This window comes from Euleptes europaea, chromosome 9, assembly GCF_029931775.1.
Source record: "Euleptes europaea isolate rEulEur1 chromosome 9, rEulEur1.hap1, whole genome shotgun sequence".
Classification (NCBI taxonomy): domain Eukaryota; kingdom Metazoa; phylum Chordata; class Lepidosauria; order Squamata; family Sphaerodactylidae; genus Euleptes; species Euleptes europaea.
The window spans coordinates 92,334,232-92,348,136 of record NC_079320.1 but is presented as its reverse complement, the minus strand read 5'-3'; the positions used below and the strand labels follow the sequence as shown (position 1 = coordinate 92,348,136).

General features: G+C 41.1%; 1 protein-coding gene across 1 annotated transcript in view; it reads right to left on the bottom strand.

Annotated features, from left to right (window-relative positions):
- Positions 1 to 395: 395 nt before the first annotated feature.
- The window catches only part of ROPN1L (rhophilin associated tail protein 1 like), a 42,238-nt gene continuing 28,728 nt past the window's right edge, over positions 396 to 13,905 (bottom strand). Inside the window, exon 5 of the mRNA XM_056855670.1 lies at positions 396 to 453. Within this exon, the coding sequence (XP_056711648.1) occupies positions 396 to 453 (58 nt within the window). The remainder of the gene's footprint in view (positions 454 to 13,905) is intronic.

Genomic DNA, 13,905 nt, shown 5'->3' with positions numbered 1-13,905 from the left:
ATTACACCAAGATCTGAAGAAGAGCTGGTTTTTATACCCCCCCTTTTCTCTACCTGTAAGGAGTCTCAAAACGGCTTACAATCGCCTTCCTTTCCTCTCCCCACAACAGATACCTTGTGAGGTAGGGGAATGCCACAGTCAAGTTTAATCAATCAGTTAAGGGTCCATACCAAATGATAGTTTCATTATTCAAAAGAGCCTTCTAGTCTGGGTGTTCCTCTTTGGGAAACTAGCAATTAATGTCCCACAAAAGTGTTGAAAGTTTTATTCCTAATTATATAATTGCATGAAATATAAAAAGCACACAGAAACTTGTATTATTACAGAAAATCTTATTTTTGTTGTAAATTAAGCAATTTAACTATTCACTTCACATTACATTTGTCGTCTTTGTTTCAATCCCTCCTGTTTCCAGAAAAATCTGCAACTCCGACCATGTAGTCCTTACGCGCCCTAAAGTACAAAAAAAAAGTTTCATTAAGGATGCCTGAATATGTTCATTCCATAATGGCCAAACTGTTCCTCCTCCCACCCCACAGTGAGGGCCTCCTAGCATGACAGCACTTCAAAAAATTTTAGGCATGTTATCCCCATAAGATAGACCCAAACATTTCTGTACAGAAGCTGAAATATGCCAATTAAAGCAGAAGCCATAATGGGGCAGGATTTCAAAGGCTGCGGTCGTAAACTTGTAACCCAGAATGATAAAACAGGAACCTGGGGTGGGGGGGACTCGCACAGGCCGGCCACGGAGCTCAGTTTCAAAGCTTTCCTAGGTATCCCTACAATTCTCAGAGCTTTCCCCCTCCAACACTTGCCAGAGCTTCTTTTCCCACCCAAAGAGGCACATGATGGAGGTGAGGGGGACGCTCCTTCCCTCTATCCTGCCTTTGCCGCTGTGGACCGGGACTCAGTGATAGAGGATCTTTTGATCTCACTGTGACATTGTTCAGGTCTGAATTGGCCACATGAACAATATCATTAAAGTAAAGTGATAGAGGATCCCACAGCAGGGAAGGAGGGAGGGATGAGTACCTGCACAGAAGATCGCTCGATGAAAAACAGTTACAGGTAAGTGCAACTCTGTTCTCATCTTTGTGGCTTCTGTGTAGCCCCACGTGGGAGTATAAGGAGAAGAAGAAGAGTTGGTTTTTATATGCCGACTTTCTCTGCCACTTAAGGGAGACTCAAACTGGCTTACAATCCCCTTCCCTTCCCCTCCCCACAACAGACACCCTGTGAGGTAGGTGGGGCTGAGAGTGACTAGCCCAACGGCACACAGCTGGCTTCGTGTGGAGGAGTGGGGAATCAAACCTGGTTCTCCAGCTCAGACTCCACTGCTCCAAACCACTGTTCTTAACCACTACACCACGCTCAGTTACCACAGGAGGTAGGCGTGGGATCCTCAGCAAAATAATGACATAATAAGCACTTTTCCCACAGCAGCCGATGGTGACTGCGTAAGACCACACAGCTGCCTTGTATCTACTGTCCAAGGGAACATTACCCAAGATTGCAGCAGAGGACGACTGAGATGTGGCAGGGTGAGCTCTAAGGCAAAGGACAATTGATCTTTGAAGTGGAATGAGCTAACTGGGGTGCCCTGACTACCCAGAGCAAGATGGTTTAGGTAGAGGCTGCTTGTCCCTTATGGGGGCTGGAGAAGCAGATTAATTATCTTCCTTTCAGAAGGGTGCAGTACAATCTAAACCAACAAGGAGTGACCTCCATACATTTAAGTTGTGTAGTGTGCATTCCTTGACCAAGGCAAAAGAGGGGAAGAACACTAGGAGACATACAAAAAATAGAAAGGACCTTAGGGAGGACATCCTGGCTGGGGCGGAGAACCACTTGTTCTACATGAAATCTGGTAAACGGGGGTCTACGTAGGAAGGCCAAATCCCCCAACCTTATAGGCAGATGTGGAAGGCTACATTAGAGGACAGGGTAGGTAGGTCACAGGTGGTGAGAGGTTTAAAGAGCTTGCACATTAGTGCAGACAGTACTAAGGAGAGACACCGCTGACAAATAGGTGGAGGAATTGGAGGATACAACAAACAACCTTCTAAGGAATTTTTTGAAAATTTAGGCGGAAAATACTGCAGTACTATGGACTGAGTCATGGAATGCAGAGATAGCAGATAAGTAATGGCAGTGACAGCCAAACCACTATCTTTTAGGTGCAAAAAGAAGCTGAATACCTCTCCCAAAGGGCAAGACTCAGGCGGCACTTCATGATCATGGTGGACATGGTTGTTGAGAAGCACCACGCTGGATGAGTATGTCCCTCAGGCCAGATAGTGTGCCCTCAATAGTGCTCAAAGAACAAGACACCAAACTGGGAGGAAATAGAATTCAGCGACAATGGGAATGGACAGAAAGGCATAAAATAAGGTCCCTTGCCACTTCAGCTGAACAACATCCCCCAATGAATCAGCATCTGTCCTGGCCAGAGAACAAAACTGGGGACATTTGGTGTTTTGACAGGAGGCAAAGAGGTCCACTTGAGGCTTAGCCCACTGTTGACAAATAGGGGTAAATAAAGGTCTAAAAGGCACCATTTGTGTGAGGAGACAGCGTCTCCGCTGAGTTCATCTGCCGCCAAATTCGCTAGTCCAGCAATCTGTATAGCCTCTAAAGATGCATTTTGCCTGATGGCCCTTTGCCAGAGATGGAAAGCTCCTACGAGGCCCTACCCCCTTGCTTGTTTATATAATACTTTGCAGCAGTATTGTCTGTGGCTACTAGAACTCACTGCTGGTGACTAGAGCTGCAAGAGAAACCAAGATACCTAGGATCATAGAATCAAGAGAATTGGAAGGGACCACCAGGGTCATCTAGTCCAACCCCCTGCCCAATGCAGGAAATTAACAACTACCTCCCCACACATCCCCAGTGACCCCAACCCTCCCCCCACCATGCAGGATCCCACAATCAAAGCACTCCCGACAGATGGCCATCCAGCCTCTGCTTAGACCTCCAAAGATGGGGACTCTACCACCCTCCGAGGCAGTGCATTGAATTCTAAAAGGTCACTATGTAATTCCCTCATGGACCTCATGGATATGACTCACAGTGCCCATTCCATCCTAGGAGGGAGGCATTTGTAAAAATTTGAATACCGTGAGGGTGAATCCCCAAAGCAGAACCCTGGAGAAAATTTTCCCAATGGAACCATAAAGTTAGAGATTGTACTTTCATTTTTTTAAAATAATTTTTTATTGAATTTTACAATACAAAAAAGAAAAGAAAAAAAAAGAAAAAAGAAAAAAATATATATATATATAGATATAAAAGGGTATTCACATAACATATTGAATACAATTCATTTTTAATACATTCATCAAAAGAAAATACCCTTTCCCCCCACCCACCAAAAGTGACCCATCACCATGACTTCCATAGAAGTGTCCGGTAGCTTTATTTATTAATTATCTAAATTCTAATATTGCTTAAAAAATAATTTTCTATAGCTCACTAAATAACAAAGTAAAATCCATTTTTGCCAACTTATCCCAATATGAGGTGGCCTTAAACCATGTTAACTTAAATTCTTCCAAATCATTTCCATGCAGAATTTCCGTTAATCTGGCCATCCTCATATATAACCACACTTTCTCTCTCCATTCTATAATTGAGGGTTTACTTGTTTGTTTCCATACTCTAGCTATCACAATCCTTGCAGCAGCAAAACTATATTGGCAGATAATCCTATCCCGATCATGAATATCGTTTGTGGGTATTCCCAGTAAACAAAATAATGGTTTTCTTTTCACTTTACTATTAATCAAATTATTTGTTTCTTTTACTATTTTTTTCCAAATTTTTTTAATTTTTTTACAAGTCCACCAGACATGCATATAAGTTCCTCTTTCTTTTCCACATTTCCAACAGATTCCTTTATCTTGACTGTTCATTTTAGATATCATAATTGGCGTTATATGCCATCTATAGAACATTTTATAGAGATTTTCTCTAATTTCATTAGTTATTGTAAATTTAAACTCCCTCTTCCATAAATTTTCCCATTTATCCAGGTCTATATTGAATCCTAAATCCTGCATCCATTTGATCATGACTGGTTTAATTCTTTCTTGTTCTAAATTAATAGTCATCAATAATTTATACATCCTACCAATCAATCCTTTATTTCCTTTATCTAATATCTTTTCTAACTCGGATTTATTTTTACTGAATCCAAGTTGACTATCTTTATTAAAAATATCTTGTAGTTTATAATATAAAAACCAGTCTTTTATATTTAATTCTTCCCTGCTTTTTAAAACCCATTTACTCTCCTTCCATTCAATAATACCCCTATACATCTCTATATCTAAATTTAACTGTTTTCCCCTCTTCATATAAGCTTCTATTGGGTTAATCCACCCCAGGGTCGTATTTTCTAAAATCTTCTTATATTTTGTCCAAATTTGAAATAACCCAGCTCTAATAATATGAATTTTAAAATCCCTATTTACCTTTTCCTTTTCATACCACAAATATGCATGCCAGCCATATCGAAGATTATACCCTTCTAACTCTAATAATCGATAATTTTCTAATTTAATCCAGGTTTTTAACCAGAGAAAACAGGAAGCCTCATAATATTGTTGCAAGTCAGGTAAACCTAATCCTCCTGTTTCTCTTAATTGAATCAGATTTTTATACGCTATTCTATGTTTTCCATTTCTCCACAAAATTTTTTGAATATCCTTCTTCCAAATTTTAAAAACTTTGAACCCCTTAATAATCGGTAAATTTTGAAATAAAAAAAGCATCCTGGGTAATACCATCATTTTAATTACCGATACTCTACCCCACAACGATAAGGGTATTTTTTCCCAATTTGTCAGATCGGTATTTATTTGTTGCCATGTTTTTTCATAATTATTTTTAAATAGGTTAAAATTATTAGAAGTTAACCATATTCCCAGATATTTTACTTTATGTTCTATACCAAAACCTGTTACTCTCGCTAATTCCTGCTGCTGCAAGAGTGTAACATTTTTGACCAATATTTTAGTTTTATTTTTGTTTATTTTAAAGCCTGCAAGTTTTCCGTAAACCTCAATCATTTTGCTCCATTCAACTATCTGAGTAATAGGATCAGTTAAAAACACACTAAATCATCTGCATATGCCTTAACTTTATAATGATTTCTCCCTATTTTATAACCTACAATCTCTGCATTCATTCTAATTTTTCTCATCAATACCTCTAAGATAATAATAAACAACAATGGTGAAAGGGGGCACCCTTGTCTGGTGCCCTTTTGTATTTCAAATTGTGATGATAATTCTCCATTAATTATTAGCTTAGCAGTTTGACAAGTATAGATATTTCCAATAACCTTTTGAAATTTATCACCAAAACCCATATATTCTAACACTTTCCTCATAAAATTCCAATTTACATTGTCAAACGCTTTTTCTGCATCTAAAAATATCATTGCAAAAGGTGTATTATCAAATTCTGCATATTCTAGTAAGTCTAACACAACTCTAACATTTTGATTGATTAACCTCCCCGGAAGGAATCCTGCTTGGTCTTCATGTATAATACTATTAAGAATTTTCTTCAACCTATTCGCTAAAATCATCACAAACATTTTATAATCATTGTTTAATAATGATATTGGTCTATAGTTTTTAACTTCCATTAAATCAGTGTTTGGTTTAGGTATTAAAACTATATTTGCTTTCTTCCAGGTATTTGGAATGGATCCTCCCTGTATACAGTTATTCATCACAATAAATTTGGTGATAGTTGATCCATAAAAGTTTTGTAATAAAGATTTGTAAAGCCATCTTCTCCTGGTGCTTTGTTTAATTTACTTTTCTTTATTACTGATTTTAACTCCTCTAATGTTATTTCTGCATCTAATAATTCTTTCTGTTCCTGAAGATTTTATCCCATACAAATTTTGTTAGGTATTTTTCTATCTCTTTTTCTGAAACTATTCCCTGTGTATAAAGATTAGAATAATAATCTATAAAGATTTCTGTAATTTTTTGTTTATCTAATAAAAATTTTCCATCCTTCCTTATTTTCAATATTGGCTTTCTCCTCTCTTTATGTTTAAGTTGCCATGCTAACATTTTGCCTGGTTTATTTGAATGTTCAAAAAAGCTTTGTCTATTATATAATATTTTTCTTTCTATATCGGTAGTTAATAAAATCTCATATTGTTGTTGCAAAGTTTTTATTTTATCAGTCTGTTCTTGTTTAAGTAATTTGGTTTGTGCTTTTCTTAATTGTATTTCCGCCTGTTTAATTTCCTCCAGTATTTTTTTCTTTTTTGACTCTTTCTCTAAACCACCACGAGTTTTGTTGTATTAAAATGCCTCTTATCACTGCTTTCCCCGCATCCCAGACAACATCTTCAGATGTGCCTTTATTTATGTTATCTTGAAAATAATGTTGTATTTCTACTTTTATTTTGTCTGTAATTTTCTTATTTTTAATAAATATTCATTAATATGCCAAGATTTGTTTTTCTTAATTCCCAAATTCATTTGCAACAACAGTGCATTATGATCTGAAAGAACCTTCGGTAAAATTTCAAGGTCATCTAATTTGCATATAATATCTTTAGATAGCCAAATCATATCTATTCTAGAGTGAGAGTTATGTCTTGAAGAGTAAAAAGTATATCCCTTTTTATTACCTTTTTTCATTCTCCACGCATCAAACATTTCCCATTGTTCTGTTAAATGATCAAAAATACCAGGTATTTTACCTTCAAATTTCCCCTGGTTTTTTTTGCTGATCTATCTAAACGAGGATCTGTTACTCCATTGAAATCACCCATCCATAACATATTTTCCGTAGCATATTCAGCCAATGTTGATATTAAATCCATATAAAATAATTTTTGGTTATTATTAGGTGCATATATACCAACTAATACTATTTTTTGGTAACCACACAGAACCTCTACCATCAAAATCCTCCCTTCCCTGTCTTTATACAACATCCTTGGTTCAAATATTAAAGGAATGTACATAGCTATTCCATTAACCTTTTTCTTATCATTACATGAAGTAAACAGTTTACCTAATTTATTTTGTTCTAATCTTAAAACCTCCTTTGTTAAAATATGTGTCTCCTGTAAACAAAAAATGTTAGCTTTTGATTTCTGTAGATGATAGAATATTTTTCTCCTCTTATTTGGAGAATTTAAACCATTAACATTCCATGATAGTATCTTCATCATTTGTTGGTTAGTAACTCAAATTTCCCCCCAAGTATAATACCCCTTTCCCCCCTCCTCCCCCAATAGTATCCCCATCTCCTTCTCATAAATCCTCAGACCCTAATTCAGTCTGTATCCTCTTCTTCCGTCAGTGATTTTCCTCCTGAAGCTTCTGCAGCCTTCTCATTCTCTGTAAGATTCTTTTCAACCAGTTCTTTAATTGGTTGTTGTGGTGGTTTACTTAGTTCTCCTTCATATCTCCGAAAGAACTGATCAACTTTAGCCATGTCAGTAAGTTTGAACCTCTTTGATTTGAATATAAATGAGACTCCTTGAGGATATTCCCATCTATGTTGTATTCCATTGTATCTCAGCCTTGCCACCAACTCTGCAAACTCCTTTCTTTTTCTCAGTAGTCTCCCTGGGATCTCCTTCATTAGTCTCACTGGTTGACCATCTATTGTTAAAGGATTGTTGTAATGTTTGTTTAGTATCAGGTCCCGGTGAGATCTTGAAAAAAGCTGTACCAAGCAATCCCTTTGAACTTTGTTTCTGGCTGCATAAGCAGAGTTGACTCTATAAGCTGTAATGATCATCCCTTCCACTATTGCTTCTTCTTCTTGCAAAAAATCAGCCAGGAGCACTTTCAAATATTCTTTCAGGTCAGAACCTTCGGTCCGTTCTTTAAATCCGCGAAGACGAATCCAACTCTCCTTTATCCGCATTTCTAACATTGCCACATTATCCTCTTGCTGTTCTTCACGTTCCTGGCGAGCCTCCAGTGCAAGTTCCATAGTATCAACCTTTTTTCTGGTTTCTTTATTTTCCTTTGATTGTTTTTGCTGTTTCGCCTCCAACTTGTCTTGCTTCACAGTCAAAGCTGAGATAGAGTCCTGCAATGTTGAGATAGCTGCAGTATTCTGGTTAAGACCTTGCTTTACATAATCCATATCTTGCTTCATTGAGACAACTTCAGATTTTACTTCTGTCACTTCTTTTTTGACTTCAACCACTTCAGTTTTAACTGATGTCACTTCCTGAAGTGTTTTTGTTAGCAGCTCTTGCAAGGAGTTCAGCGTGGCATCAGCTTTCTTAGTCATTTTTGCCAAAGAGGTTGATCCTGTTACTGGAGAGGAATCTGGAGAAATAGCTGGACTAGTGAGAGATGGTCTTCTTTTTGTTTGTATAATTGAGTCTGAAGGGTCTTGGGGTCTTTAATAAGTACTTTGGGATGCTTTTCTGAGTCCTTTTTATTTTTTTCTTCTTTATCTCCCATTGAAACGCTCAAAAAAGCAACATTTGTAATCCAAAAGAGAGGAGAGGGGGGGAGAGATAACAGTCTCACAACATCAGTTCAAAGAATCTCAGTAGTGGAGCATTTAACTGGTAAAGTCAATCTTGAAGAACCAGCTCATCATAAATCTGCTGGATGTCTCTTAAAACTGTCAGAGTCAACAAAGCAGGAAATTCAACTGCGCCACAGTCTGGCAAAAAGCCAAGTTTCTTTTTGTATTCGTTAGCAAGTATAGAAAGAAAAACCAGCTTGCTTCTCCCTATGAGTTATACCACCAGACACCCCCGTGAATCTCTAGTTGTACATCAAAAGAGTAAAAAAAAAACCTGTTTGTTTCTTCCGTGCCTTTAAACCGCCGTCCCGATCAGCCTGAGAACAATGGCGCCTGCTTCTCCGCTGGTTCGCCCGAACGCTCCCCGCCACTTCCAAGGCAGGGAGCGCATCAAGGGCAAGCCGCGAGCCGGCCGCTTGCTCAGCTTCCCCTCTACTTCAAGGGGAGCCGTAGCTGTTGTTCGGGGGAGGGGGGATTCCCTCCCTCCCTTGCCGCTTTGATCGGGGCTCGAGAATCGTGCTGCCACGGTGGTCAGCAGCGGAAGTGGAAGTCAGAGATTGTACTTTCAGTCTTGGTATGGATAGTCTTGTCCACTGTCAGTCTTTCTGCAGACTGAAAATTCTTATGAACCAATTCTGCAGCAGTCTCCTAAAGAGATGGGCACAGAGCGCAGTGGCAGTGGCTGAGGCCACGGGGGTCTAGAAGACTCTGAATCAGTCTGGCAGATTGAAACCACTCAATGGTAAATCTAAGCACTGGGGCCCTTAAAGTAGCTGCCCTATTTTGAGGCAGAAAGGCTGTGCCCTAGTATGGATCTAACTGAGGCACCCCAAGGGCACTGAATGCAAAGAGCGAGGGAGCAGGACCTCCGCTCTGGTTCTGACCCCTTGCTAGGAGCCTCAACTTTACCCTGAACTCCCAAAGCCTTTTCCCACAGAGACGCCTTCAACCCGGAAGCTCTCTCTTGACAGGCTCCGGGTGTGAACTGCTTGCACATGGAGCAAGCACTGCCATTATGTGTCCACATTCTGAAAAATTCTTAAAAAGAGCCATGAGCAGAAAAAAAAGAAAAACAATCCATAAATAAAGAGAAATGATCAGTCCCGTTCGCAACCCTGTTTCACCTCTTTTTGTTAATAGAGATTCTAGGCGTAAATTTCCTTGGGGGGTAAGTGTAACTTGGCAGCTTGTGGAAAATGATCAATCCATATTTGTCCTTCTTTTGATTTTTTTATGAAGTCATAGACGTTACCTCAGGAGACAGTCAGTAAACTAAGGATCACTACAAACAACAAATAATATTTTTTAAAAAATCAGGTACCAATCATGGGATAGAATGGAGAAAAATATGGATGAGGTTGATGAGTTCCTGAGGAAACCAGGAAGACTTAAAAAGAAAAAGTGTCCTGTTTCCAAGGTGGCAAAGAGAGGACTGAGGGAAGAGGAGCGTTCTTCCCACCTCCGTCACGCGCCAGTTTCGGTGGGAAAAGGAATTCTGGTGTGTGTCAGAGGGAACAATCCAAATATTTTAGAGAGACTGAGAAAAGCTTTGAAAGTGAGCTCTGTGGCTTGCGCTTGCCTGCACAGGAGCCATGAAAATGAACATGTTTACCAATAAAGTAACTGATTGGCTTAATTTCTTTAGTAATCTGTACACAGGAACCTGAGGAAGGGTCTTCTTCCCCCAAAAGTGTCTCTCTCAGTATTCCAGTCGGCTGATGAGGCCCTTCTTTGCTTAGAATAATCTGGATATGCATTTAAAAGGAGCAGGGTTTTGCCACCCCAGTAGTGTGGAATACTCTCTCCACTGAAGTCTCTGTCTGTCCTCCTCCCTTGACCCCTTTCAAAACAATGAACTATTGTTAGCAGTCAGACCCCTCCTCCCATTAAGGGCTTCTTAAGACTGGCATCAGTGCAGGACACGGCTCCCCAAAAATGGTGTGCCTGGCTTAACAATGGGACCAGCTAAGCCCCATTGTGTCACCCTAAAGTGATTTAATCAGCAATCCGAGCAGACCATTATCACCCTATCTGCACCCATCCCTCTAACCAGTCAGTAATTAAGGAGATGGTCCACAGCCTATGAGCCAAACAGTTAACAAACCATCAAGTCTCTCCTATCCTTTGTCAAAAACTCCAGAAAAGCAATCAACTTTGTTTACTGGCTTTCCTGCCAGAACACCTCATAATGCCTTAGGACACATTTTTGGGTATAAAAACAGGTCCTTCGGCCCCCATTATGTGTGTGTGTTTTTGGATCCATAACACCCCCCCACTCTGTTCCATGGGCTTCCCCTAACTTCCAGAAACATGAGTCGTTTCTCTCTTCCTCTCTGTTTTTGTGGACATCTTCAGGACTGGTAAATACCACCCATCTCCTAAATCTCTTCCTGCTCTTCCTTATTACTTTAGTTAGCTCCTGTATGCATTTATGTGAGTCTGCCACTCTGTCCATCTTTCTCTCAATAAAGTTTTTCCTTTTAAACTTCAGCCTGGTTTATTTAGAGAGTTCCTCTGGGACAATCCCTGTAAACATGGGTCTCAGTTACCCCGTCTTGCACAATCTCTCACTCAGTCTCCAAGCTAATTCCCCCAACTCTCAAGGAGACTGCCTACTTGGGGTAGCACATTGATTTGCGGTTAGGCCTTCCAGGATTGGACAGCAAACTAGCCTATTGGCTACTGTTCTAGCTTTTTTGTTTCTGTTGTTTGAAGTTGTTGGATTGATAATATGAGATTCAATGTTTTCATTAGTTTTATTTTGATGCGCCACATTTTGTGAACTGATCTGTTAACTTTTCTTTAAAAGTGCACATGCAGTAAATAAATAATTTATCTGGAAGACCACATTAACTAGTCTTAAAAATATGCATTTGACTATTACTACCACCACACACACACGTGTGCAATATCACTTTCCTATTGTTTCCTACACTGGGGTGACCTGGCTGTTGAGCTGGTCCTGCCTTGATTTTAAGCTGCTCTTCATTTTTATATTTGTGTTCTAAGTTTCAATGGATATTAATATATTGTTTTAATATTTGTTTCAAAGGCTACTAGTAAGCTATCTTGGATCATACGTTGGGAGAAAGATATCAGAGGCATGGCTACTGCCTCTCTCTGTCCATTATATGTGGATCAGATATCATAGTATGGCTTTGGGCTATTACTACATTTCCTGCTCTTTCAGTCATGGTTAATCAGTAAGCTCACTGGCGAACATTTCTATTCTTCCTCTCTTCCCTTTTCAGTGACATAATTATATATAATTGCATCTGTACTTCTGTTTATCATTTTTAACTTAAAATCAGAGTTTAAAACTATGGGTCGAAGCTGCTTTGAAATGATGGTTAGCATTAACCTCTCCTCAGTACTGCTATACCACTATTAATGCTGAAAAGGGAAGGGGGATTTGTGTAGAAGAGAGGAGAAGCAGGGAGGAAGTACCATGGTGGACTGGAAAATATAATACTTGCACCGTGAAGAGCTATATGTCAGGCCTGTGTCTCAATTGGTTTCGTTTTCCCACTGACCAGACTCAAGGACTGTTATGCATACCTAAATCCGTTTGAAGCTGTGGGAACCACAGCGCTGTTTGTATTTTGTAATCTCTTGCTTTTTTCTATGCTTTTATATTACCAAGTGCACCAGCAAGCTCCATTGCTGTCACCCTTTTCTTTATGCTCTGTTAACCTATTTTGACCAGTAAAAACCAGCTTCATTGGACCTGACTGTCTCTGATGTGGTTTTTGGTTCAGATTGGGCCAAGAGCTTACATTGTGACAGCAATCTCTTCATACTTTCTACTACCTGCCTAGCGGGATCCTGGAGGACTTGGATCCCTGGGCCCTGCTGTTGGGGTCGTCAACTTGCCCTGACGACCCTACCCTCCTACGGGATGTGTTATTGGAAGCAATACGGACTGATGCGGAAATCAACCGCCTAGTAGAACTTATTCGAGGCCAGTGGCAATCGCTAGCCGCGACACAACCTTGGACCTCTGAGGACTTGGATCAGAATGCCTACCACGACCTTGTGATCCTGGACGGGCTTCTGGACAAAGTACATGCTGCCCAGGATGACCTGGTTACCTTAACTCGCCTGTTGGCGAGGTTAACTCTACAGGAAGCTCAACAGCAACCTTTGGCAGCATCCCCAATCCGCCCTACCGTACCCCGAGCCATGGCGGGATCGGCGCCGGTAGGTGTTTCACTGGTGCCAAATGCGGCTGAATGTCAAGCGGAGGCACAACGGACTGCTGTTCAAACAGCGCTGCTGTTTGTGCTTCCAGCGCAGCCCGTTCTCCCTGGACCCGCAGCACCAGTTCACCTACCAGTTCAGCCGGTTGTGCCAGCTCAACCACCTGCTCAACCACCTGCTCTCCCCCTGGTCCCTGGAGCCCCGGTTGTGCCAATTCCTGGGGCACCCGTGCAACCGGGACAACCTGTGCCCGGCCAGTGGAAGCAGCATCGGCTGAAAACGACCTATGATGGTTCGCTCGAGACTCTACCCTGTTTGCTACATCAAGTGGACAGTTACATGAGAGAACAGGGGCAATACTTTCCCACAGAGGACAGCTGAGTCCGTTTCGTAGCCTCTTTATTGACGGGGAAAGCAGCTGACTGGATGGTCCTCCAATTTGACACTAGATCCCGATCTATCCGCTCCCTCAACAATTTCATGTTTGCCTTGCGGAGACGGTTTGAGGACCCCTTTATGGGGGAACGAGCCAAAGCAGAACTGTTACAACTCAGACAGGGCTCCTCTCCAGTCCGGGAATTTGCGGATGAATTCCAGAGACTGGCCAGTCAGATTGTGGACTGGCCTGAGGCCACCCTTATTCATTATTTCAGGGAAGCCTTATACCCTGACATTCTGAACTGGTCGTATATGCGGGGTGATCCCGAGACCCTAGAAGATTGGATTTTGCTAGCTGAGGAGGTCAAGAGCCGCCGATGTTTCATTTCCCTGGTCCGACAGCGGAACAGAGATAAGAGCGCCGAAAAACCCCCATCGAAAGCGCTGCTTTCCAGCCTGCGTAAACCTACGCGGCCACCTCTGGATCGCGAAACAAGATTCCAGAGGGGGACTTGCCTTGTTGGCGGGGAATTGGGCCAATTTGCAGCGGCTTGTCCTCAACGCCCGGAGGCCACTCGCCCCAGCATGCCACCCTGAGCTCAAGGGAGACCTCAACACAGAGGATTGGCCACCCGCAGCGCAGCGCCGGGATGACCCACACCCTCTGCACTTCATGTTGAGGAATCGGCTAACCTTTCTGCACCAAGCGACCCCGCAGGGTCCCGGATTACAAGTGCCCCAATGGGGGACAACTCTCCTTCTTCTGACGAGGATAATCAATGGAAT